This window comes from Procambarus clarkii, chromosome 48, assembly GCF_040958095.1.
Source record: "Procambarus clarkii isolate CNS0578487 chromosome 48, FALCON_Pclarkii_2.0, whole genome shotgun sequence".
Taxonomy (NCBI): domain Eukaryota; kingdom Metazoa; phylum Arthropoda; class Malacostraca; order Decapoda; family Cambaridae; genus Procambarus; species Procambarus clarkii.
In genome coordinates, this window is record NC_091197.1 from 4,508,855 (window position 1) to 4,535,169 (window position 26,315).

At 47.1% G+C, this 26,315-nt stretch overlaps 1 protein-coding gene across 1 annotated transcript in view; it reads left to right on the forward strand.

Moving 5' to 3' along the window:
- The first annotated feature begins 20,563 nt into the window (after nucleotides 1–20,563).
- Nucleotides 20,564–26,315, forward strand: part of LOC123764692 (microtubule-associated serine/threonine (MAST) protein kinase dop) — a 421,441-nt gene continuing 415,689 nt past the window's right edge. Inside the window, 1 exon segment of the mRNA XM_069302486.1 lies at nucleotides 20,564–22,190. Coding sequence (XP_069158587.1) covers nucleotides 21,033–22,190 — 1,158 coding nt within the window. The 5' untranslated portion in view covers nucleotides 20,564–21,032.

Consider the following 26,315-nt stretch of genomic DNA (forward strand, 5'->3'; position numbering starts at 1 on the left):
CTGTGACGGTGTCAGTGTGACCTGTGACGGTGTCAGTGTGACCAGTGACGGTGTCAGTGTGACCTGTGACGGGTCAGTGTGACGGTGTCAGTGTGACCTGTGACGGTGTTAGTGTGACGGTGTCAGTGTGACGGTGTCAGTGTGACCTGTGACGGTGTTAGTGTGACGGTGTCAGTGTGACCTGTGACGGTGTCAGTGTGACGGTGTCAGTGTGACCTGTGACGGTGTTAGTGTGACCTGTGACGGTGTCAGTGTGACGGTGTTAGTGTGACCTGTGACGGTGTCAGTGTGACGGTGTTAGTGTGACCTGTGACGGTGTCAGTGTGACGGTGTTAGTGTGACCTGTGACGGTGTTAGTGTGACGGTGTCAGTGTGACCTGTGACGGTGTTAGTGTGACCTGTGACGGTGTTAGTGTGACCTGTGACGGTGTCAGTGTGACCTGTGACGGTGTTAGTGTGACCTGTGACGGTGTTAGTGTGACCTGTGACGGTGTCAGTGTGACCTGTGACGGTGTCAGTGTGACCTGTGACGGTGTCAGTGTGACCTGTGACGGTGTTAGTGTGACCTGTGACGGTGTTAGTGTGACGGTGTCAGTGTGACCTGTGACGGTGTCAGTGTGACCTGTGACGGTGTTAGTGTGACCTGTGACGGTGTCGGTGTGACGGTGTCAGTGTGACCTGTGACGGTGTTAGTGTGACCTGTGACGGTGTCAGTGTGACCTGTGACGGTGTCAGTGTGACCTGTGACGGTGTCAGTGTGACCTGTGACGGTGTCAGTGTGACCTGTGACGGTGTCAGTGTGACCTGTGACGGTGTTAGTGTGACCTGTGACGGTGTCAGTGTGACGGTGTCAGTATGACCAGAACAAAAAACAAAGTACAAGTCATGACTGACCTCCTCACTGAGTCAAATGCAGTATTTGGAGCTTTCAGAGAAACCCATGCAGGGGAATTCTTGGAAAGTGAGATCTGGATTCCAGGATATAATCTATACAGATGCGATAGGGTAATTAGGTCACATGGAGGAGTGGGTCTGTATATGAGGGCAGACCTTGTATGCTCGGAGCTCCTTAACGTTACAAATGAGGTGGTAGAGGTACTGGGAATAAAAATAGAGAAAATAAACTTAGGTATTATTTTAATATACAAACCGCCAGATGCAACGGCTGAGGAATTCACAGAACAGATAACCAAAATAGAGAATAGCCTTGATAATTTGGAGAACCCGATACCTGATATTATCTTCTTAGATGACTTCAACTTGCCTAGTCTCAGGTGCAGAATAGCAAACATTAATATTATACCAGGAAATCTATCGGGCCTAACCAACCACAGAATAGAGAACTGCTTAGATTTTGTGACAAATTTTACTCCACCAGCAGATATCAGAGCCAACGAGAAACGAAAATATTCTAGATTTGGTCTTTAAAACAATGAAGACATTATCAGGGACATTACGATATCAGATACCACATACTCAGATTACGAGCTCATTGAAGTGCAAACGGCCATCAATACTCAGAATAGACCTAAAACAATGATAAAGCGAGAGGATTTATTCAGTAATTTAAATTTTAATAATAAAAGGACAGACTGAGAGACAATAAACAGGAAACGTACAAACATTTCACAGGGAAACTGTTCTAAGTAATACAAGTCCTACAGAAGGAATAGAAAAAGCTGACTTCTGAAGCATATCAAGTCTGTCTGAAACATGTTCCTTTGAGGAAAGCCAGAAAGACGTCCAATGTAGAAAGAGAACGCAGACGACACTATAAAAGAAGGGAAAAAATAACGGAAATGCTTAAGCAGACACGACGCGATGAAGTCGAGCAGAAACGGAAACACTCGTGTCAGCTTGAAGAAAGGCAGCTAGAACATAAAGCAATTCAAGAAATAAAGAAGAATCCAAAATATTTCTTCCATATGCTAAATCAAAAGTAAAAAACCACTGCCAGTATTGGACCTATTCGTACGAGTGAAGGTTCATTCACGGAGGATGACAAAGAAATTAGTGAAATCCTAAAAAAGCAGTATGAGGACATGTTTAGCACTCCAATAAACAACATAAAAGTGGAAGATCCAGACAATTTCTTTATGCGGGATATCCAAACCCCTGTAAATATAACTGATATCAACACGAGCGTGGAAGATTTTGAAAGAGAAATTGAAAACATGCCCATGCACTCGGCCCTAGGTCCAGATTCATGGAATTCAATATTTATAAAGAAATGCAAAGTGCCGGTAGCACAGGCACTCAGTATAGTGTGGAGGAAGAGCTTGGACACGGGGGAGATACCAGATGCACTTAAAGTAGCAGCCATTGCCCCTCTACACATGGGAGGGAGCAAAGCATTGGCAAAGAATTATAGACCAGTTGCACTAACGTCCCACGTAATAAAAGTATTTGAGAGAGTGATCAGGAGTCAGGTTACCAGTTTCATGGAGACCAATGACCTCCACAACCCAGGCCAACATGGATTTCGAGCGGGAAGATCGTGCCTCTCACAGCTACTTGATCACTACGACAAAGTCACTGAGGCATTAGAAGAAAAACAGAATGCTGATGTGATATACACGGACTTCGCAAAGGCTTTCGATAAATGTGACCATGGAGTGATAGCACACAAAATGAAGTCAATGGGAATAACTGGGAATAACCGGTAAAGTAGGACGCTGGATACTCAGTTTTCTGTCGAACAGAACACAAAGTTTAACAGTCAACCATATAAAGTCGAGTCCAAGCGCAGTTAAAAGTTCTGTACCTCAAGGTACAGTCCTTGCACCACTGCTGTTCTTTATTCTCATATCAGATACAGACAAAAATACAAGTCACAGCTTCGTGTCATCCTTTGCAGATGACACAAAAACCAGCATGAAAATTACCTGTGCTGAAGACATTGAAAAATTACAAGAAGATATCAACAAAGTTTTTGACTGGGCAACAGAAAATAACATGATGTTTAACACCTGATGTTTACACCAGAAATATTGCCGGAACAACCGTGGACATCTTCAAGAGAAAACTAGATTTATTCCTCCAAGGAGTGCTGGACCAACCGGGCTGTGGTGGGTATGTGGGCCTGCGGGCCGCTCCAAGCAACAGCCTGGTGAACCAAACTCTCACAAGTCAAGCCTGGCCTCGGGCCGGGCTTGGGGAGTAGAAGAACTCTCAGAACCCCATCAACCAGGTATCAACCAGGTGTGACAACAGTGTGACAACAATATTAGTATGACAACAGTGTGACAACAATATAAGTATGACAACAGTGTGACAACAATATTAGTATGACAACAGTGTGACAACAATATTAGTATGACAACAATATAAGTATGACAACAGTGTGACAACAATATAAGTATGACAACAGTGTGACAACAATATTAGTATGACAACAGTGTGACAACAATATAAGTATGACAACAATGTGACAACAATATTAGTATGACAACAGTGTGACAACAATATTAGTATGACAACAGTGTGACAACAATATTAGTATGACAACAGTGTGACAACAATATAAGTATGACAACAGTGTGACAACAATATAAGTATGACAACAGTGTGACAACAATATAAGTATGACAACAGTGTGACAACAATATTAGTATGGCAACAGTGTGACAACAATATTAGTATGGCAACAGTGTGACAACAGTGTGACAACAATATTAGTATGACAACAGTGTGACAACAATATTAGTATGACAACAGTGTGACAACAATATAAGTATGACAACAGTGTGACAACAATATTAGTATGACAACAGTGTGACAACAATATTAGTATGACAACAGTGTGACAACAATATAAGTATGACAACAGTGTGACAACAATATTAGTATGACAACAGTGTGACAACAATATTAGTATGGCAACAGTGTGACAACAGTGTGACAACAATATTAGTATGACAACAGTGTGACAACAATATAAGTATGACAATAGTGTGACAACAATATTAGTATGACAACAGTGTGACAACAATATTAGTATGACAACAGTGTGACAACAATATAAGTATGACAACAGTGTGGCAACAATATTAGTATGACAACAGTGTGACAACAATATTAGTATGACAACAGTGTGACAACAATATAAGTATGACAACAGTGTGGCAACAATATTAGTATGACAACAGTGTGACAACAATATTAGTATGACAACAGTGTGACAACAATATTAGTATGACAACAGTGTGACAACAATATAAGTATGACAACAGTGTGGCAACAATATTAGTATGACAACAGTGTGACAACAATATTAGTATGACAACAGTGTGGCAACAATATTAGTATGGCAACAGTGTGGCAACAGTGTGACAACAGTGTGACAATAATATTAGTATGACAACAGTGTGGCAACAATATAAGTATGACAACAGTGTGACAACAATATTAGTATGACAACAGTGTGACAACAATATTAGTATGACAACAGTGTGACAACAATATTAGTATGACAACAGTGTGACAACAATATTAGTATGGCAACAGTGTGGCAACAATATTAGTATGACAACAGTGTGACAACAGTGTGACAACAATATTAGTATGGCAACAGTATGACAACAGTGTGACAACAATATTAGTATGGCAACAGTGTGGCAACAATATAAGTATGACAACAGTGTGACAACAATATAAGTATGGCAACAGTGTGACAACAATATTAGTGTGACAACAATATTAGTATGACAACAGTGTGACAACAATATTAATATGACAACAGTGTGACAACAATATTAGTATGACAACAGTGTGACAACAATATTAATATGACAACAGTGTGACAACAATATTAGTATGACAACAGTGTGGCAACAATATTAGTATGACAACAGTGTGACAACAGTGTGACAACAATATTAGTATGGCAACAGTGTGACAACAGTGTGACAACAATATTAGTATGACAACAGTGTGACAACAATATTAGTATGACAACAGTGTGGCAACAATATAAGTATGACAACAGTGTGACAACAATATTAATATGACAACAGTGTGGCAACAATATAAGTATGACAACAGTGTGGCAACAATATAAGTATGACAACAGTGTGGCAACAATATAAGTATGACAACAGTGTGGCAACAATATAAGTATGACAACAGTGTGGCAACAATATAAGTATGACAACAGTGTGACAACAATATTAGTATGACAACAGTGTGACAACAATATTAGTATGGCAACAGTGTGGCAACAATATAAGTATGACAACAGTGTGGCAACAATATAAGTATGACAACAGTGTGACAACAATATAAGTATGACAACAGTGTGACAACAATATTAGTATGACAACAGTGTGACAACAATATAAGTATGACAACAGTGTGACAACAATATTAGTATGACAACAGTGTGACAACAATATAAGTATGACAACAGTGTGACAACAATATTAGTATGACAACAGTGTGGCAACAATATAAGTATGGCAACAGTGTGACAACAATATTAGTATGACAACAATATAAGTATGACAACAGTGTGACAACAATATTAGTATGACAACAGTGTGGCAACAATATTAGTATGACAACAGTGTGACAACAATATTAGTATGACAACAGTGTGGCAACAATATAAGTATGGCAACAGTGTGACAACAATATTAGTATGACAACAGTGTGACAACAATATAAGTATGGCAACAGTGTGACAACAATATTAGTATGACAACAGTGTGACAACAATATAAGTATGGCAACAGTGTGGCAACAATATAAGTATGGCAACAGTGTGACAACAATATTAGTATGACAACAGTGTGGCAACAATATAAGTATGGCAACAGTGTGACAACAATATTAGTATGACAACAGTGACAACAATATAAGTATGGCAACAGTGTGGCAACAATATAAGTATGACAACAGTGTGACAACAATATAAGTATGACAACAGTGTGACAACAATATAAGTATGACAACAGTGTGACAACAATATTAGTATGACAACAGTGTGGCAACAATATTAGTATGACAACAGTGTGGCAACAATATTAGTATGACAACAGTGTGACAACAATATTAGTATGACAACAGTGTGACAACAATATTAGTATGACAACAGTGTGACAACAATATTAGTATGACAACAGTGTGACAACAATATTAGTATGACAACAGTGTGACAACAATATTAGTATGACAACAGTGTAACAACAATATAAGTATGGCAACAGTGTAACAACAATATTAGTATGACAACAGCATAACGAGTTAGCATGATTGGCTCGGGAAGAATCAGGTCCGCGAGTGGCGTAGTGCTGCAGCGGGAAGTAAGTATCTTGGGGGGAAGAAAGTGGGGCAGGTGGGAAAGAAATGATATACATGGCTGGGAATAAACCAGGGGTTGTGAGAACACATGTAGAAGTAATGGGGAAGAAAGTAAGGCGTGTTGAGGGAAGTTTTGTGATTATACAGCTCATCTGTTTGTGTCTTAAGTTCCTCCCCCCCCTCTTGGTAAGTGTGTGTGTGTAAGTGTGTGTGTGTGGTGGGGGGGGGACACGTACTCACCTAGTTGTACTCGCCTTCAACATATATAGGACTCAACTCCTGTAGATAGCTCATTAACATAAATGAACAATAGTATGGGTCCCAGCACAGGTCCTTAAGGCACTCCACTTGTTACCCTACACCAGTCCAACTTCTCGCCTCCCTCACTGTGACACTGACTCCTGTCTGTCTGCTATTGCCTTGCCTGTGTCATTGCTCTTCCACTTACTCCCACCTGCCTCTCAGGTGGGTAGTAATCTCTTGTGTCAAAGGCTCTTGTGGTAGTCTGAAAATACGTAATATATGCCCATAGAACTCCAGTAGGTTCTATTTCATAGAACTCCAGTAGGTTTTATTTCATAGAACTCCAGTAGGTTCTATTTCATAGAACTCCAGTAGGTTTTATTTCATAGAACTCCAGTAGGTTCTATTTCATAGAACTCCAGTAGGTTTTATTTCATAGAACTCCAGTAGGTTCTATTTCATAGAACTCCAGTAGGTTCTATTTCATAGAACTCCAGTAGGTTCTATTTCATAGAACTCCAGTAGGTTCTATTTCATAGAACTCCAGTAGGTTCTATTTCATAGAACTCCAGTAGGTTCTATTTCATAGAACTCCAGTAGGTTCTATTTCATAGAACTCCAGTAGGTTCTATTTCATAGAACTCCAGTAGGTTCTATTTCATAGAACTCCAGTAGGTTCTATTTCATAGAACTCCAGTAGGTTTTATTTCATAGAACTCCAGTAGGTTCTATTTCATAGAACTCCAGTAGGTTCTATTTCATAGAACTCCAGTAGGTTTTATTTCATAGAACTCCAGTAGGTTCTATTTCATAGAACTCCAGTAGGTTCTATTTCATAGAACTCCAGTAGGTTCTATTTCATAGAACTCCAGTAGGTTCTATTTCATAGAACTCCAGTAGGTTCTATTTCATAGAACTCCAGTAGGTTCTATTTCATAGAACTCCAGTAGGTTCATTAGGCAGGCTTTCTCGTCTCTAAAGTTGTGTTGATTTTTGTTTATGGACCTAATTCCCTCTAGGTGCGTAACTAGTCTTATTCTTGTTATTCTTGTGGGCACTTTGGAGGGGATGTTTGTCAGTGATGTTGGTCTGTAGTAAAGTGCCTTCTTTTGTGTCTAGCAGCGGGGCAATTCTCATATTTTGTAGTTGGGTCATTAAAGAGTTAGAGGTGCGGTGAGGGCCTGTGCTGCTTCCTCTAACATCCATGGTGATACAATGTCTGGTCCAATGGCTTTAGTTTCATCTAATGATGCTAGTTGTCTCATTACATCCTCTGGTATTGCCTCAATATGTGTCACCCTCTCTCAGCTAGGGTTTAACACCTTGTAGCACCGGGAGCTGTTCCGGCTCAGTCGTGAACTCACTGTGGAACTGACATTTAGTTCCTCGTACATTTCCCCTCTCATTTCCTGTATGTTCACCTCCTCATTTGAGCAGTCTAGTCACTTGGTTGTTCACTGTTATTTTCTTTGTTATATGACTATATAGGAGTTGTTTACTGTCATTTTCTTTGTTATATGACTATATAGGAGTTGTTCACTGTCATTTTCTTTGTTATATGACTATATAGGAGTTGTTTACTGTCATTTTCTTTGTTATATGACTATATAGGAGTTGTTTACTGTCATTTTCTTTGTTATATGACTATATAGGAGTTGTTCACTGTCATTTTCTTTGTTATATGACTATATAGGAGTTGTTTACTGTCATTTTCTTTGTTATATGACTATATAGGAGTTTTGTTTGTGTCTTTGCTTTGGAGGCAATATCTTTTTCGTAGCTTCTTTCCAATACTCATATATTTATGTATTTGTTCCTGGCCCTGTTGCATCTATTCCGGTTTTCTTCTGTGTTTTGACTTCTATAGTTCCTTCACTACCTCCTGCTGTTCGTTTTAGCTTATTGGTATTGTCTGTTGAACAATGGGCTATTATATTCCCTTCAGTTGTCCATTGTTGGTGGTATGATTCTCTCTCCTGCATCTTTGCATCTCAGTTTGACTTAATCATTTCCTAGACTGTCCTCCCTGTAAGTTCTTCCCATTGTACATTTTCCAGACACTGTCTTGCTCTAATGTACTCCTCCTTTTAGTAAAGTCTATTTTCCTTTCCCTATGAGTTTCTTTTACCCTATGCCCCTGTTACCTAACAGTAAAATAGGTACCTGGGGTGTTAGTCAGCCGTCACGGGCTGCTTCCTGGGGGGTGGAGGCATGGTTGAGGACCGGGCCGCGGGGACACTAAAGCCCTGAAATCATCTCAAGATATCCTCAATATCTCAAGATAACCTTCCCTGACCTCTTGTCTTATGGTTATTATTTTAAGTTACACCACATGATCACGGACCAGGATACACTGATCATTGGCTTCAACAGGTATTTCGCGTCCAACTTCTCGATGGTTTTCTCATTCTGGGTAAAGATCAGCTCCAGAAGACTTGGCGTTTGTCCTCCCCTTTGTCAACTTCCAGTTGATTGACTCCCCCACGTTTCTTCCCCACCATGGAGCTTTTACCTTTCCCAGTTGATCTGTGGAATTTTTGGTCCTCCCATGATTAGTGTGTGTGTGTGTGTGTGTGTGTGTGTGTGTGTGTGTGTGTGTGCGTGTGTGTGTGTGTGTGTGTGTGTGTGTGTGTGTGTGTGTGTGTGTGTGTGTGTGTGTGTGTGTGTCTACTCACCTAATTGTGCTTTCGGGGGTTGAGCTCTGGCTGTTTGGTCCCGCCTCTCAACCGTCAATCAACAGGTATACAGGTTCCTGAACCTATTGGGCTCTGTCATATCTACACTTGAAACTGTGTATGGAGTCAGCCTCCTCCACATCACTGCCTAATGCATTCCATTTGTCTACTACTCTGTCATTGAAAAAATTCTTTTTAAGTCTCTATGGCTCATTTGGGCACTCAATTTTCAGTGTGAATTTAACCCAGATGATACCTAGTATCTGGTCTCCTGCTCCCTACACCTATCTTCATTACATTGCATTTGCTTGAGTTAAACTCTATCAACCATTTGTTCGACCATTCCTTCAGCTAGTCTTGGTCTTCTTGAAGCCTCAAGCAGTCCTCCTCTGTCTTAATCCTTCTCATAATTTTGGCGTCGTCAGCAAACATTGAGAGGAATGAGTCTATACCCTCTGGAAGATCATTTACATATATCAGAAACAGGATAGGTCCGAGTACAGAGCCCTGTAGGACTCCACTGGTGACTTCACGCCAATCTGAGGTCTCATCCATCACTGTAACTCTCTGCTTCCTATTGCTTAGGTACTCCCTTATCCACTGGAGCGCCCTACCAGTTACTCCTGCCTGTTTCTCCAGCTTATGAATCAGCCTTTTATGGGGTACTGTGTCAGAGGCTTTCCGACAGTCCAAAAAATGCAGCCCGCCCATTCTTCTCTTTATTGCTTAATCTTTGTCTCCTGATCGTAGAATCCTATTAAGCCTGTAAGGCAAGATTTACCTTCCCTGAACCCATGTTGATGAGTTGTCATGAAGTCCTTTCTCTTCAGATGTGTTACTAGGTTTTTTCTCACGATCTTCTCCATCACCTTGCATGGTATACAAGTTAAGAACACTGGCCTGTAGTTCAGTGTCTCTTGTTTGTCACCCTTTTTGTACATTAGGACTACATTAGCCGTCTTCTATATATCTGGCAGGTCTCCCGTTTCCAGTGACCTACTATACACTATGGAGAGTGGCAAGCAAAGTGCTCCTGCACACTCTTTCAATACCCATGGTGAGATTCCGTCTGGGCCAACAGACTTTCTCACGTCCAGATCCAACAGGTGTCTCTTTACCTCATCTCTCGTAATTTCGAACCCTTCCAATGCCGCCTGGTTTACTGCCACCTCTCCTAGCGCAGTGACTTCTACTTGTTCTATTGTGAAGACCTCCTGGAACCTCTAGTTGAGTTCTTCACACACCCCTTTGTCATTTTCTATGTACCTGTCCTCACCCGTTCTAAGTTTCATCACCTGTTTTTTCACTGTTGTTTTCCTCCTGATGTGACTGTGTAGTAGCTTTGGTTCGGTCTTGGCTTTATTAGCTATATCATTTTCATACTTTTTCTCAGCTTCTCTTCTCACACTAACATACTCGTTCCTGGTTCTCTGGTATCTCTCTCTACTGTCTGGTGTTCTGTTATTTCGGAAGTTCCTCCGCGCCCTTTTGTTCAGTCCCTTTGCTTTCATACATTCCCTATTAAACCACGGATTCTTCTTTTGCTTCTCTGTTTTTTCCTGTTGGGCCGGGATAAACCTGTTTACTGCCTCCTGACACTTTTGGGTGACATAGTCTATCATGTCTTGTACGGACTTAGTTGTGAGTTCTGTGTCCCATGGTATATCCCCTAGGAATTTTCTCATCTCTCATAATTTCCCTTTCGGTACGCCAGCCCTTTGTTTCCCAGTTCTTTTTGGGGGGAGATAATTCCTAGCTCTACCAGATATTCAAAGCTCAATACACTGTGATCACTCATTCCCAAGGGGCTTCCGACTTAACTTCCCTTATATCCGACTCATTTAGGGGTAAATATCAGATCAAGCATAGCTGGTTAACCCTCTCCTCTTATTCTTGTCGATCCCTTGATGTGTTGGCTTTAAAAGTTTCTTGTTGCCACATCCAGCAGCTTAGCTCTCCATGTGTTCGGTCCTCCATGTGGGTCTCTCTTCTCCCAATCTATCTTCCCATGGTTGAAGTCTCCCATGATTAGTAGTCTGGATCCGTTCCTGCTAGCTACAGAAGCTGCTCTCTCTATTATATTGATAGTGGCCAAGTTGCTTCTATCATATTCCTGTCTGGGTCTTCTGTCGTTTGGTGGGGGGGGGGGGGGGGGATTATATATAACCACTACTATAATTTGTTGTCCTTCAATTGCTATAGTACCTGTTATGTAGTCACTGAAATCTTCACAGCCCCGAACAACCATCTCTTCAAAACTCCAGCCTTTTCTTATCAGCAAAGCTACACCACCTCCTCCTCTTCCTTCTCTCTCTTTCCTCACTACATAGAAGTCCTGCGGAAACACTGCATTTGTTATGGTTTTCGTTAGCTTTGTTTCTGTGAGTGCTATTATGTCTGGGTTTTCTTCTAGTGCCCATTCTCCGAGTTCACTTGTTTTATTCGTAATCCCATCTATGCTAGTGTACATTGCCTTGCAGCTCACTTTCTTCTGTTCATTCTCTTGTCCCCTTCTTGGTGAGCGTTCTGCTGATGGAGGAAGCTGTTCAGTAGGTGTAAAGATCTGAGAGGTGGTTAACAGGGTCTCATTGGATTATGGGGTAGGGGTAGGGGTTCAAGGGAGGGGGGGACAGGTAGGGTATGGGGGGAGGAGGGATAGGGAGGGTATGGGATAAAGGGGGAGAGGACAGGGGGAAACGGGGAGTGGGGACAGGGGAGAAATGGGGACAGGGGGGGAAAGGGGGAGTGGGAACAGGGGGGGAAAGGGGGCAGGGGGGACAGGAGGGGAAAGGGGGGAGTGGGGACATGGTCGGAATGGGGGAGGGGTGATAGGGTCGGAATGGGGTGGGGGGGGAGGGAGGGTTGATTGGGCATTTGAGTGGGGGCAGGTAGAGTGACGGGTAGGGAGGGTTTATATGCAGAGGAGGGTGGTGGTGTTGCTGGGATGCTGGTTGTGGGTTCCCCCCTCGTCTCTGGGAATGTTGTGTTGGGGGGCTGCGATTTTCTGGTTTACTCCTCTCTCCCTGCGCTTCTTCCTTGCCTCTGTCGCCCTGGCTCTCTCCTCCTTCGTTCTGTCCCTCTGGAGGAATACTTGTTTGTATTCCTCCACATACTGCAGGTGACTCTTCCTCTCTAGAATAACCTCCTTCGTGGTCTCGTATGTGTGTGTGTGTCTCTGTCTCTGTCTCTCTCTCTCTCTCTCTCTCTCTCTCTCTCTCTCTCTCTCTCTCTCTCTCTCTCTCTCTCTCTCTCTCTCTCTCTCTCTCTCTCTTTCTCTCTCTCTTTCTCTCTCTCTTTCTCTCTCTCTTTCTCTCTCTCTTTCTTTCTTTCTTTCTTTCTTTTCTGCCCCGCCCCCACACCTACAAGAGGCCCACCGCCCCCCCCCCCGGCTAGCTACCCGTTTCCAAAGTTTGTGTAATGGGCGGGACGTTGGACGGCACTGGGTGCCTCTGTGAGTTTGGGGCAGGTGGAGGCTCTACCTCGCTTGGTATGCTCCTTCACGCTCCTAGTTTAATGCCCCTCACGCTCCTTGCTTAATGTTCCCTCCACATGCTCTTTGTCTAATGCTCCTTCCCCACGCTCCTTACCTAATGCTCCTTCCTCACCCTGATCACACACTTGTGGGTTACTATGGGTCGGGGTACAAGGCTCTGGTACTATGGGTCGGGGTACAGTGCTCTGGTACTATGGGTCGGGGTACAGTGCTCTAGTGTGACCTGGTGGAAACACTAGTTTTGCTAGGCATGTTGACGGGGTGATGGGCTTGTTGATGGGGTGATGGGCTTGTTGACGTGGTGGTGGCCATGTTGACGGGGTGATGGGCTTGTTGATGGGGTGATGGGCTTGTTGACGTGGTGGTGGCCATGTTGACGTGGTGGTGGCCATGTTGACCGGGTGGTGGGCTTGTTGACGGGGTGGTGGCCATGTTGACGTGGTGGTGGCCATGTTGACGTGGTGGTGGCCATGTTGACGTGGTGGTGGCCATGTTGACGAGCCGTTCTCATAACCCATCCTATCATTTTCCTGGCCGCCGCTATATTTGCTCGGTTATATTCACTAAATGTCAGGTCGTCAGATATCATAATTCCCAGATCTTTTACATGTTGCTTTCCTTCTATGAGTAAGTCATCATGTGTCCTGTACCCTGTGTTTCGTTCCTCACCTGCGTATATGTGTCAGCCCCTTATATTGTCGTGTTTCCCTGTGTCAGCCCCTTATATTGTCGTGTTTCCCTGTGTCAGCCCCTTATATTGTCGTGTTTCCCTGTGTCAGCCCCTTATATTGTCGTGTTTCCCTGTGTCAGCCCCTTATATTGTCGTGTTTCCCTGTGTCAGCCCCTTATATTGTCGTGTTTCCCTGTGTCAGTCCCTTATATTGTCGTGTTTCCCTGTGTCAGCCCCTTATATTGTCGTGTTTCCCTGTGTCAGCCCCTTATATTGTCGTGTTTCCCTGTGTCAGTCCCTTATATTGTCGTGTTTCCCTGTGTCAGTCCCTTAATATGTTGCTGTTCCCCTGTGCTGTCCCTTATGTTATACCCAATTGCTGTTATAAAGTACGTATATTGTCAGTACCCAAGGAAAGCGCTGAATTGACGTCAGTCTTGGATATGGTACTCACTGGGGTCGTGTTAGGAAGTCACACGACCCCCCTACGGTAGCCCGGTCTTGGATATGGTGTCCACTGGGGTCGTGTTAGGAAGTCACACGACCCCCCTACGGTAGCCCGGTCTTGGATATGGTGTCCACTGGGGTCGTGTTAGGAAGTCACACGACCCCCCTACGGTAGCCCGGTCTTGGATATGGTGTCCACTGGGGTCGTGTTAGGAAGTCACACGACCCCCCTACGGTAGCCCGGTCTTGGATATGGTGTCCACTGGGGTCGTGTTAGGAAGTCACACGACCCCCCTTACGATAGCCTCGGTCCTGGCACTCAGCGGCAAGCCTGGAGACCAGCCTACACCCAACTTCCCCAATGGCAAGTAAGCGGAAGGTTATCCACTGTATTCCCTAACCCGCCAAACACACACCGAAACTACGACGTTGGTACAACGTTTGAACAAGTTTTAACACTTCCTAACCAGTTATAACAACCAATATAGCAAGTTGTAACAACGTTCTAATACGTCCTAAACACGTTAAGCCAAGATGTAACAACTTTATTACAAGTTGTAACAAGCGGAAAATAGAGACAGTTTCGGTTTGTGTTTCCAGGGAAGACGCTTCGTCTCTACAGGCAGTTGTGGGTCAAAGACGTTGGTCCTACGTCGACGTGACGTTGATGTGGCGCTAAGGTCAGGCGGTGCGCCGCTGCCTGACCTTATCCGGAAGGTGTTTTGAAAGTCAAGTGGGAGAGACGGGGTCCGAGATGGGGTTAATTATCTCGTAAGGTTGATAAACCTTTATAAGCTGAGCGCAGTTCCGGACCGGAACGTGTTCCAACTGTCATTATAATCCCGTCTCCTGTCCCCCCTTCTCCCCCCCCCCCTCTCCTTTGGCTACCCCTTACTCCTGCCCCTTCGGAGGCCCTTAATGTTATTAATGTACTGTCGGCCCACTAAGGGTACTAGCGATACACTAAGGGTAAGGACGGTACACTAAGGGTACTAACGATACACTGAGGGTACTAACGGTACACTAAGTGTACTAAGGGTACTAACGATACACTGAGGGGTACTAACGGTACACTGAGGGGTACTAACGGTACACTAAGTGTACTAAGGGTACTAACGATACACTGAGGGGTACTAACGATACACTGAGGGGTACTAACGGTACACTAAGTGTACTAAGGGTACTAACGATACACTGAGGGGTACTAACTGTACACTAAGTGTACTAAGGGTACTAACTTATAGAAGAGTACAATATAAGTATAAATGGTTGAAGGTGTGTTAACACTCAGCCTTCATGTAAGAGGAGTGAACAAAATACCTGTCTAGTGGGCTGCTGTACCCACTTTGGACTGCCAGTTGCAGGCAGCAATAGTCTCGCGGAACAGAGCAAATCAACCCAGCAGCCTGGCCATTGACCTAGGAACCAACCACCACCACTACTACCCTATCCTCAAGGTAGGGGGGGGGGGTTGGTAGGGGGCGACGGTAGAATCACCAGCATCAGAAGCCTGGTGAGTGGTGGTGGTTGTGTGACTAGTCAACCTTCTGGGGTCCCACTCGACTACAAATGTATTTATATACTGTATGTGTGTGTGTGTGTGTGTGTGTGTGTGTGTGTGTGTGTGTGTGTGTGTGTGTGTGTGTGTGTGTCACATGGAGCGAGAAGTAACCACGCAAGTACACTGTGTGTGCTTGGTGAGGTCGTGTGAAGGTCATGTAATGAGACCTACAGTGCCAGGATCTGTGAGAGTGCCACTACTTGGCACAGTGACAAGCTCTTGGCTACTCTACAACGTACCCTACCATCTGCCCTAATTTCTAACGAGGCAATTTTGAATGCGAGCGAATTGGGAATCTTTTTTTTTGTATGTGTGTGTGTGTGTGTGTGTGTGTGTGTGTGTGTGTGTGTGTGTGTGTGTGTGTACTCACCTAATTGTGCTTGCGGGGGTTGAGCTCTGGCTCTTTGGTCCCTCCTCTCAACCGTCAATCATCAGGTGTACAGGTTCCTGAGCCTATTGGGCTCTATCATATCTACACTTAAAACTGTGTATGGAGTCAGCCTCCACCACATCACTTCCTAATGCATTCCATTTGTCAACTACTCTGACACTAAAAAAGTTCTTTCTAATATCTCTGTGGCTCATTTGGGCACTCAGTTTCCACCTGTGTCCCCTAGTACGTGTGCCCCTTGTGTTAAATAGCCTGTGTATCTACCCTATCGATTCCCTTGAGAATCTTGAATGTGGTGATCATGTCCCTCCTAACTCTTCTGTCTTCCAACGAAGTGAGGTTTAATTCCCGTAGTCTCTCCTCGTAGCTCATACCCTTCAGCTCGGGTACTAGTCTGGTGGCAAACCTTTGAACCTTTTCCAGTTTAGTATTATGCTTGACTAGATATGGACTCAATGCTGGAGCCGCATACTCCAGAATTGGTCTGACATATGTGGTATATAATGTTCTGAAAGATTCCTTATACAAGTTTCTAAAGGCCGTTCTTATGTTAGCCAACCTGGCATATGCCGCTGATGTTATCCTCTTGATATGAGCTTCAGGGGACAGGTCTGGCGTGATATCAACCCCCAGGTCTTTCTCTCTCTCTCTGACTCTTGAAGTATTTCATCTCCCAAATGATACCTTGTATCTGGTCTCCTGCTCCCTACCCCTATCTTCATTACATTACATTTGCTTGGGTTAAACTCTAACAACCATTTGTTCGACCATTCCTGTAGCTTGTCCAGGTCTTTTTGAAGCCTCAAGCTGTCCTCCTCTGTCTTAATCCTTCTCATAATTTTTGCGTCGGCAACAGCCATTGAGAGGAATGAGTCTATACCCTCTGGGAGATCATTTACATATATCAGAAACAGGATAGGTCCGAGTACAGAGCCCTGTGGGACTCCACTGGTGACTTCACGCCAATCTGACGTCTCACCCCCTCACTGTAACTCTCTGCCTCCTATTGTTTAGGTACTCCCTTATCCACTGGAGCGCCCTACCAGTTACTCCTGCCTGTTTTTCCAGCTTATGCATCACCCTTTTATGGGATACTGTGTCAAAGGCTTTCCGACACTCCAAAAAAAATGCAATCCGCCCATCCTTCTCTTTCTTGCTTAATCGTGGTCACCTGATCGTAGAATTCTGTTGAGCCTGTAAGGCAAGATTTACCCTCCCTGAACCCATGTTGATGGGTTGTCACGAAGTCCTTTCTCTCCAGATGTGTTACTAGGTTTTTTCTCACGATCTTCTCCATCACCTTGCATGGTATACAAGTTAAGGACACTGGCCTGTAGTTCAGTGCCTCTTGTCTGTCACCCTTTTTGTATATTGGGACTACATTAGCCGTCTTCCATATTTCTGGTAGGTCCCCCGTTTCCAGTGACCTACTATACGTGTGACCTGTGTGTGTGTGTGTGTGTGTGTGTGTGTGTGTGTGTGTGTGTGTGTGTGGTGTGTGTGTGTGTGTGTGTGTGTGTGTGTGTGTGTGTGTGTGTGTGTGTGTGTGTGTGCGTGTGCGTGCGTGTGTGTGCGCGCGCGCGCGCGTTCTTTTGGTCTCAGGATGATAAGGTTTGATGGTTGACGTCTTGGCTGTGTTTTGTGTGGAGATGTGTCAAGGAGGTGCAACTGGTGTGTGTGTGTGTGTATGTGTGTGTGCTAGTGGGTGAGACACCACCTGCACCCATCCGTGTGGTGGGTGAGGGGTTTTGGCCCCCTTCCCCCCCCCTTCCTGCACTCACCTACCTACCCAGGTGATGGGATACATACATACCTTCACCCCAGGACCCACTCCTCCTCCTCGGGTCAATCTACTTGTGGCTTCTACCTTCCCATCCAGCTTCTACTTCCTCCCCTCTACTCCGTCTACCTCCCTAAGCGCCTACCTCCCACTCCTTGCACTCTACCTGCACTCTTGGGTTGGTACATTACTGTCTAGAGTGAAAACTTGCATTTTTAGCGAGTGGTTAAGACTGGCGGTCTGGTGAGCTCCTGGTGTTGAAGGTACACAACACACACATTGGCCTGGCCTGGGGGTTAGAGTGACGGTAATCCTGGCAGGCAGTGGAGCCAACTGAGAGAAGTCATTATAGGTGAGTGCCAGGCAGGGGTGCCAACTGTCGGAACGGGAGCCACCTTGGCTGCCACATACGATTACATAACCTAATTATCAAAGTGAGAAGAACAATCAGGAGACGGCCAAGATTACCGTCTGTGAGTTAGAGGGAATACAGGGAACATATAGGGCACGCATAGGAACGATAAAACATCTGAATTATTGGGACCGTCTCAAAGCTCTCTAAATTTACTCTTTGGAGAGGAGAGAAGAAAGGTATCAAATAGTATACATGGAAAATACTGGAGGGACAGGTCCCAAATGTGTACAGTAGAATAACAACATACTGGAACGAAAGATACGGAAGGAAATGCAGAATAGAACCATTGATGAGTAGAGGTGCCATAGGCACAATCAGAGAACACTGAACATCAGAGGTCCACAGCTGTTCAACACCCTCCCAGCAAGCATTAGAAATATTGCCGGAACAAAAGTGGATGTATTTAAGAGGCATTTAGATAAGTTCTTGCAAAAAGTGCCGGACCAACCAGGCTGTTTGTGGATATGCGGGCCGCTCCAAGCAACAGCCTGTTGGATCAAGTTATCACAAGCCGAGCCTGGCCTCGGGGAGTTGAAGAACTCCCAAAATACTTTTCAGGTATGCTCTAGGTGTAATCAGTTGGTAACCATGATTGAGATGCGGATATAAAGACCACTTCTGTTTCTTTAGAGCGAGTGTTTTATCAGAGACGTGTTTCAAGGCTGTGTTTAACAAGTGTGAAGATGTCTTAGCCCAAACCCTCAGGAAAGTAGCTTGTTCCTCGTCATGTCTCTGTTGTTCGGCAGCTTGATGTTCGTATTGTCCCCGTTGTTCAATGTTCGAATTGTCGTAGTTGCCAGCGTGGTGTTCAAATTATTCCCGTTGTTCGACAGCTTAGTCTTGTATTATCCCTCATGGCTGGTACGTTCGGGAATGTTCCGTACACTTGTATTTCGTACAACAATGACTTAAGCAACACACAGCTCCGTATAAAAGGGACAGAAGTAACACGCTGTGTTCCGTACAAGTGACTTAAGAAATATTGTGCTCCGTACAAGAGTGAACTAAGCAACACCCAGATCCGTACAAGAGTGAACTAAGCAACACCCAGATCCGTACAAGAGTGAACTAAGCAACACCCAGATCCGTACAAGAGTGAACTAAGCAACGCCCAGCTCCGTACAAGAGTGAACTCAGCAACACCCAGCTCCGTACAAGAGTGAACTAAGCAACGCAGGCTGTGCTCCTCGCCGGGGTAACCCAGGTATAAAACGTAGTGTTCCGTACAAGAGTGAACCCAAGTAACGTTATTGCGTTACATAATAACGGCAAGGGAAGGTGTGACATGGCCGTCGTCGCCGCCGCGTTATAACCAACCATATGAGCAGCGAGCATTAGGACCAGAGTTGCACGCTCACGCTAACTCTAACTCCCCCCCCCCCCCCCCCCGTGAATATATCACTGGATATGCTCACCTCTCCAGGCTAAATTAGGTGCATATAAAACCCTGAGAATGACATGCATAAGTGTGCTTGGTTAAGCGTGCGGCCGCCCCGCCTGCCGCGCCAGCGGCACCCGTGGTGAGGGTGTTCACTACGCCCACGTCAGTAGTGTGAGGGCGTGGTGTTCCCTCGTCAGTAGTGTGAGGGCGTGGTGTTCCTTCGTCAGTAGCGTGAGGGCGTGGTGTTCCTTCGTCAGTAGTGTGAGGGCGTGGTGTTCCCTCGTCAGTAGTGTGAGGGCGTGGTGTTCCTTCGTCAGTAGCGTGAGGGCGTGGTGTTCCTTCGTCAGTAGTGTGAGGGCGTGGTGTTCCTTCGTCAGTAGTGTGAGGGCGTGGTGTTCCCTCGTCAGTAGTGTGAGGGCGTGGTGTTCCTTCGTCAGTAGCGTGAGGGCGTGGTGTTCCCTCGTCAGTAGTGTGAGGGCGTGGTGTTCCCTCGTCAGTAGTGTGAGGGCGTGGTGTTCCTCCGTCAGTAGTGTGAGAGCGTGGTGTTCCTTCGTCAGTAGTATGAGGGCGTGGTGTTCCTTCGTCAGTAGTGTGAGGGCGTGGTGTTCCCTCGTCAGTAGTGTGAGGGCGTGGTGTTCCTTCGTCAGTAGCGTGAGGGCGTGGTGTTCCCTCGTCAGTAGTGTGAGGGCGTGGTGTTCCCTCGTCAGTAGTGTGAGGGCGTGGTGTTCCTCCGTCAGTAGTGTGAGAGCGTGGTGTTCCTTCGTCAGTAGTGTGAGGGCGTGGTGTTCCTTCGTCAGTAGTGTGAGGGCGTGGTGTTCTCTCGTCAGTTGCGTGAGGGCGTGGTGTTCCTTCGTCAGTAGTGTGAGGGCGTGGTGTTCCTTCGACAGTAGTGTGAGGGCGTGGTGTTCCTTCGTCAGTAGTGTGAGGGCGTGGTGTTCCTACGACAGTAGTGTGAGGGCGTGGTGTTCCCTCGTCAGTAGCGTGAGGGCGTGGCGTTCCTTACGCGCCGTGTTCCTTCGTCAGCGCTCCCTACTGGCGAGGGTTTGTGGCGAGGTCTGGCATGTGGGAGGGGGGGGGGTAGAGCAAGTGCCAAGCAGTGTGGTGCCTCGCCCGTGGTGCCGCTACTGACCGTCACTGCCAACAGTGCCGCCTCACGTGTGCCTCTCAGGCTTCAGGGGGCCACCAGTACCAGTTTGGCCGCCTCTCCGTGCCCATGGACCAGTGCCATCCTCGCCGCTTAGTGCCATAACACCAGTGTTCCTCTAGCGTGCCTCTAGAGTGCCTCTAGCGTGCCTCTAGCAAGCCTCTAGCGTGCCTCTAGCAAGCCTCTAGCGTGCCTCTAGAGTGCCTCTAGCGTGCCTCATAAGACGATCATTATTCCTAAAAAATATATATCGAAAAGCATTAAGGACTTGTATGATTTTGTCATCAAATTGCGTTTAAAATTGCGTGTGAAAATTCTTAAGTGTTGCTTGAGAGGAGCTTGTGTGTTACAGGTGTTGTGTGCTGCGTGGGAGTGTACTCTCCTAGTTGTGCTTGCTGGGGGGGTTGAGCTTAGGCTCTTTGGTCCCGCCTCTAGTGTCTTGTGCTGGAGGTGTTGTCTTGGACGATGGGCGAGGGGCGTGCGTTGCGTGCAGCGTGCGTGGCCGGCGAGGGAGTAGGAGGGAGGAGGAGGTATGCGGCCGCGCTGGCAGGTGAAGGAGTACACGCTAATCAAGTACTTGCGTGAGTGCGTGTGGGGGCTGGAGCGCCTGGAGTCTCGCCTCAACATGCTACGTCACTCCAGGTCAACTCCTTGTTTAATCCCTGAGGAGATGGAGCCTGGCGAACAGTCTCGCCCTCGCCACACGCCCTCTGCTCGCCCTCGCCCCTGCCACAGCGGCGAGGGGCGCACCAACACCTCCCTCGGGCACCGTACTCGTCGCCTGAGCTGTATACCCTCCAGGGACGACGACGATGGCGACGACGTGCCCATATATATGCCCGGCAAGGTTGCTGCTGACGCCGCAGTCTCCCTAGAGGGTCGATCTCCTCCTGACGCCGCAATGTGCCTAGAGAGACGGTCTCCTCCTGACGCCGCAATGTCCCTAGAGAGACGGTCTCCTCCTGACGCCGCAGGCTCCCTAGAGAGACGGTCTCCTCCTGACGCCGCAGGCTCCCTAGAGAGACGGTTTCCTCCTGACGCCGCAGGCTCCCTAGAGAGACGGTCTCCTCCTGACGCCGCAGGCTCCCTAGAGAGACGGTCTCCTCCTGACGCCGCAGGCTCCCTAGAGAGACGGTCTCCTCCTGACGCCGCAATGTCCCTAGAGAGACGATCTCCTCCTGACGCCGCAGGCTCCCTAGAGAGACGGTCTCCTCCTGACGCCGCAGGCTCCCTAGAGAGACGGTTTCCTCCTGACGCCGCAATGTCCCTAGAGAGACGGTCTCCTCCTGACGCCGCAATCTCCCTAGAGAGACGATCGCCTGACGCCGCAATCTCCCTAGAGAGTCGATCTCCTCCAGACACCGCAATCTCCCTAGAGAGACGATCGCCTGACGCCGCAATCTCCCTAGAGAGTCGATCTCCTCCAGACGGCACTTCGCCGTCCTCAACCCGAGAGAGCTCTGGCCGGTCCTCCACCTCCAGCCCGCCAAGGGCTGCCTCTGACAGCCCCTCCAGATGCAGGTCCATCTCCGCCCCGTCCCGAAGGCCCAGGATATTGTACAGGACGCGCAAGACCTCCATGCCCACTCCGGTTCGCATCCCGGAAGACCGCGTAGCCTACTGCCAGTCTCCCCTCTTCTCCCCGCTCGGCTCCCCGCCCACCGCGACCGACGCTTCCAGGATCAAACAGGTACAGGTTATAGCGTGTTGGAAGGAGCGGGAAAATACTCCCTGGGCTATGGGACTGTTGTATACACATACACACACGAATACACTCTCGCGTTGTGTCTGAGATTGCGGGGATGTATAGAGCGGTGTATAGGAAGGAGGTCTGTATGACTGGTGTAGCCCCACACCCCTCCCCCCCTCATATTGTCTCTTGACAATATGGGGCTGCACCAGTCATGTAGTCCATCAGTCCATCAGCCCCCCTTCCCCTAACCCCCCCTCCCTGTCCCCCTCACGTCCCCCCCCCCCAACTGGCCGCCTGTTTCCTGTGATATTTTAGGTGTGCCGTCTCGGGCCAGCAGTGTGACGTCACGGGCGACGCTGCTAATTCCCCAGATGACGTGTAGTTCAGGTGTTCAACAGGTGGCGCGTGCGGCCCCTTGAGCACGTCTCCTGGTGTTGTCTCAATGCGGAACTACTCACCCTTCCCTTCCCCCCCCCCCTTACCCCAAGGATGTAGCCCCCACAACAGTTGCCTAAGTCCCGGGGACCTATTTACTGCTTGGTGAACAGAGGTATTCCGATAAAATGAGAAAGTCTTAAGAAGCATTAGGTGATATACATGGTCAACATTTTCTATCCTCCCCATCTCCTTTCTTGCCATGGGATCCTAGATTATGAGTCAAGGACGCAGACCATTGTACTACAGGACTAAAACCAGAAGCACGCCAAAAGACAAATGAATCTGCTGAACACTATACACAACAAACGTGAGACCAGTGTTTGAGAGTATGCAGCTCCAGCATGGAACCCCTACCTGAAAGAGAAAACAAAATAAAACTAATGAAAATCTATAAAATGATGCGAGTAGACTTGCTGGTGATCTGAGGAGCTGGGGCTACTCTCTACTACCAGGAGAAAACACTAAGCCACTATGACTATTTAGCACTTGCAAGGAATTAGGATAAGACTTTGGGATGGGACGGGGGGAAAGGAATGGTGCCCAACCACTTGGACGGTCGGGGAGTGAACGCCGACCTGCATGAAGCGAGCCCGTCTTTCTACCGTTCAGCCCAAGTGGTGAGGCAGGGAGCAGAGGACCTCTATACTAGCAGTCATGAGGCCGCCACACAATGTGCAGGTGTGGTGGTGTGGAGGAAGACACACACAGGGTGCAGGTGTGGTGGTTTGGAATGAGAGACACACAGGGTGCAGGTGTGGTGGTGTGGAGGGAGACACACGCAGGGTGCAGGTGTGGTGGTTTGGAATGAGAGACACACAGGGTGCAGGTGTGAAGGGAGACACACGCAGGGTGCAGGTGTGGTGGTTTGGAATGAGAGACACACAGGGTGCAGGTGTGGTGGTGTGGAGGGAGACACACACAGGGGTGCAGGTGTGGAGGGAGGGACGCACACAACTGCTGTTGACTTAGAGACAACAAGCCAGTGAACCAAACAAAGAACACGCGGGGGGGGGGGGGGGTTGGAAAGGACAGTGAAGAGAGAGGAAAGAAGAAGAAGGAGGAGGAGGAGGAAGAAGAAGATGTAACAAGGAAGGAAGAGAGGAGCAGGAGTGAACAAAGAGAGGGTGAGGGAACACTGGGAACCCATTCACAAGGTACATTACAGCTACGTGAGTACAGATGAAGGAGTGTGTGTGGGGGGGGGGGAGAGGGCGTCATTTAAAACACATCATTCTGTGTCATATTGACATTCCCAAGTGGCAACGTGTCTGTGCCTCGCCATCCCGGGTTCGAGGCGTCTGTGCTACCGGGCCACACACGTTTTCCTCCCCCCCCCCCTTAACCAATGTGCTAAACCATGAGGAAGGTCCTTGTCGCTCATTCTTGTCGTACTCACTTATTTGTACTCACCTATGTGTGCTTGCAGGGGTTAGTCTGGAGTCAGCCTCCACCACATCACTGCCTAATGCATTCCATCCGTTAACTACTCTGACACTGAAAAAAAAGTTCCTTCTAATGTCCCTGTGGCTCATGTGGGTACTCAATTTCCACCTGAGCGTGTGTGTGTGTGTGTGTGTGTGTGTGTACTCACCTAATTGTACTCACCTAATTGTGCTTGCGGGGGTTGAGCTTTGGCTCTTTGGTCCCGCCTCTCAACCGTCAATCAACTGGTGTACAGATTCCTGATCCTACTGGGCTCTATGTGTGTGTGTGTGTGTGTGTGTGTGTGTGTGTGTGTGTGTGTGTGTGTGTATGTGTGTGTGTGTGTGTGATAACAGGTCCTCCAGGCTTGCCCTGAGGGAGGACCTCGTCAGGGCAAGCCATTACACTCTCCAAGAGAGCGTGAAGACCAGGTCCTCGTTCTCAAGTGGTGCTCGCAACCATATACCTTGAGTTGGTTTCGGGGCTAAGCGTCCCTGCGGCCCGATCCTCGACCACGCCTCCTGGTTGCTGGACTGATCAACCAGGCTGTTGGACAAGGCTGCTCGCAGCCTGACGTATGAGTCACAGCCTGGTTGATCAGGTATCCTTTTGGAGGTGCTTAACCAGTTCTCTCTTGAACACTGTGAGGGGTCGGCCAGTTCTGCCCCCTTATGTGTAGTGGAAGCGTGTTGAACAGTCTCGGGCCTCTGATGTTGATAGAGTTCTCTCTCAGAGTACCTGTTGCACCTCTGCTCTTCAACGGGGGTATTCTGCACATCCTGCCATGCCTCCTGGTCTCATGTGGTGTTATTTCTGTGTGCAGGTTTGGGACCAGCCCCTCTACTATTTTCCACGTGTAAATTATTATGTATCTCTCCCGCCTGCGCTCAAGTGAATACAGATATAGGCTCTTTAGTCGGTCCCAATAGTTTAGATGTTTTACTGAGTGGATTCTAGCAGTAAAGGATCTCTGCACGCTCTCCAGGTCAGCAATTTCTCCAGCTTTGAAAGAGGCTGTCATTGTGCAGCAGTACTCCACTCCAGAGAGCACTAGCGTCTAGAAGAGTATCATTAGTACTCTCGCCGGACGCCGGCGAGAAACAATGGGCAGAGTTTCTTTCACCCTATGCCCCTGTTACCTAGCAGTAAAATAGGTACCTGGGTGTTAGTCAGATGTCACGGGCTGCTTCCTGGGGGTGGAGGCCTGGTCGAGGACCGGGCCGCGGGGACACTAAAGCCCCGAAATCATCTCAAGATAACCTCAAGATAACAGTGTCTGTGGGTGGTGGTGGTAGGACAGACCGTCCTCCTAAGGTCTCCCAATGTTAAAGCGGTCAAGTTAAAGCTTCGTTATCCTAACCTACCAGAGGACCCACAACAGAAAACGGGATAGTACTTTTACTTTTGCCAGCCGCTTCCATTTTCTGTTACGACAGTTTTTTTGCCTTAGGTAACGCATACGGTGGAAATGCGACGTTCCTTGACGGGGGATACGTTGAGTGGTCTGTGGGAATGAATGATGGTGGTGATGGTGGTGTTAGGGCGTGTTGCCTTCTCTAGGCCCACGTTCGAAACCCATCCCCGCTCCCCCCCTTTCTCCCAGTTCCCCCCCTCCCCCCTTCTCCCTCCGTGATAAACATCTGCAAGCCAATGTTTCAGTTGTTTCTGCCTAATTGCCGTCTAATACGTCTGTTTAATCGTAAAATATGTGAAATGAATGTTTAATATTTTAACATACGTTATAAAAAGACGTATTTATTAACACGTCGTTTTTTTAACGTATTAGTCAGTTCCATACAAAATATAGAGACGTATTAAGACAAAATGACGCATTGTAGTCATTTTGGGCCACTCCGGCCCCAAAAAAATACAACTGTATTGCCGGACCAGACAGTACGAACCCTAGCAACCCACCCAACCCAACGAGGAGGAGGCATAGAAAAACGTCTATATTACGGTGATTTGATTTGTATTAACACGTCGCAATTTCAACGAGTTTGTGAGAAGAGCATCACATCTTGCAGCCCCCCCTCCCCACGAGGACACTGGGGCCGCCTCGAGGGTAAACTGTCTAGTGTAATGTTTTGAAACACCTTAAGTTTACCTCAAGTTTACCGCAAGTTTAGCTTAAAATAGCTTCCCAGGACGTGCTTGTTCCAGGGGGTTAAGGGCAGCTGAGCCTAGTTACAGGGGGGCCACTCTGTCCCTGCCACCAGGGGGGCTGCAGCCTGTAGTCCAGCCTGTAGTCCAGCCTGTAGCCCA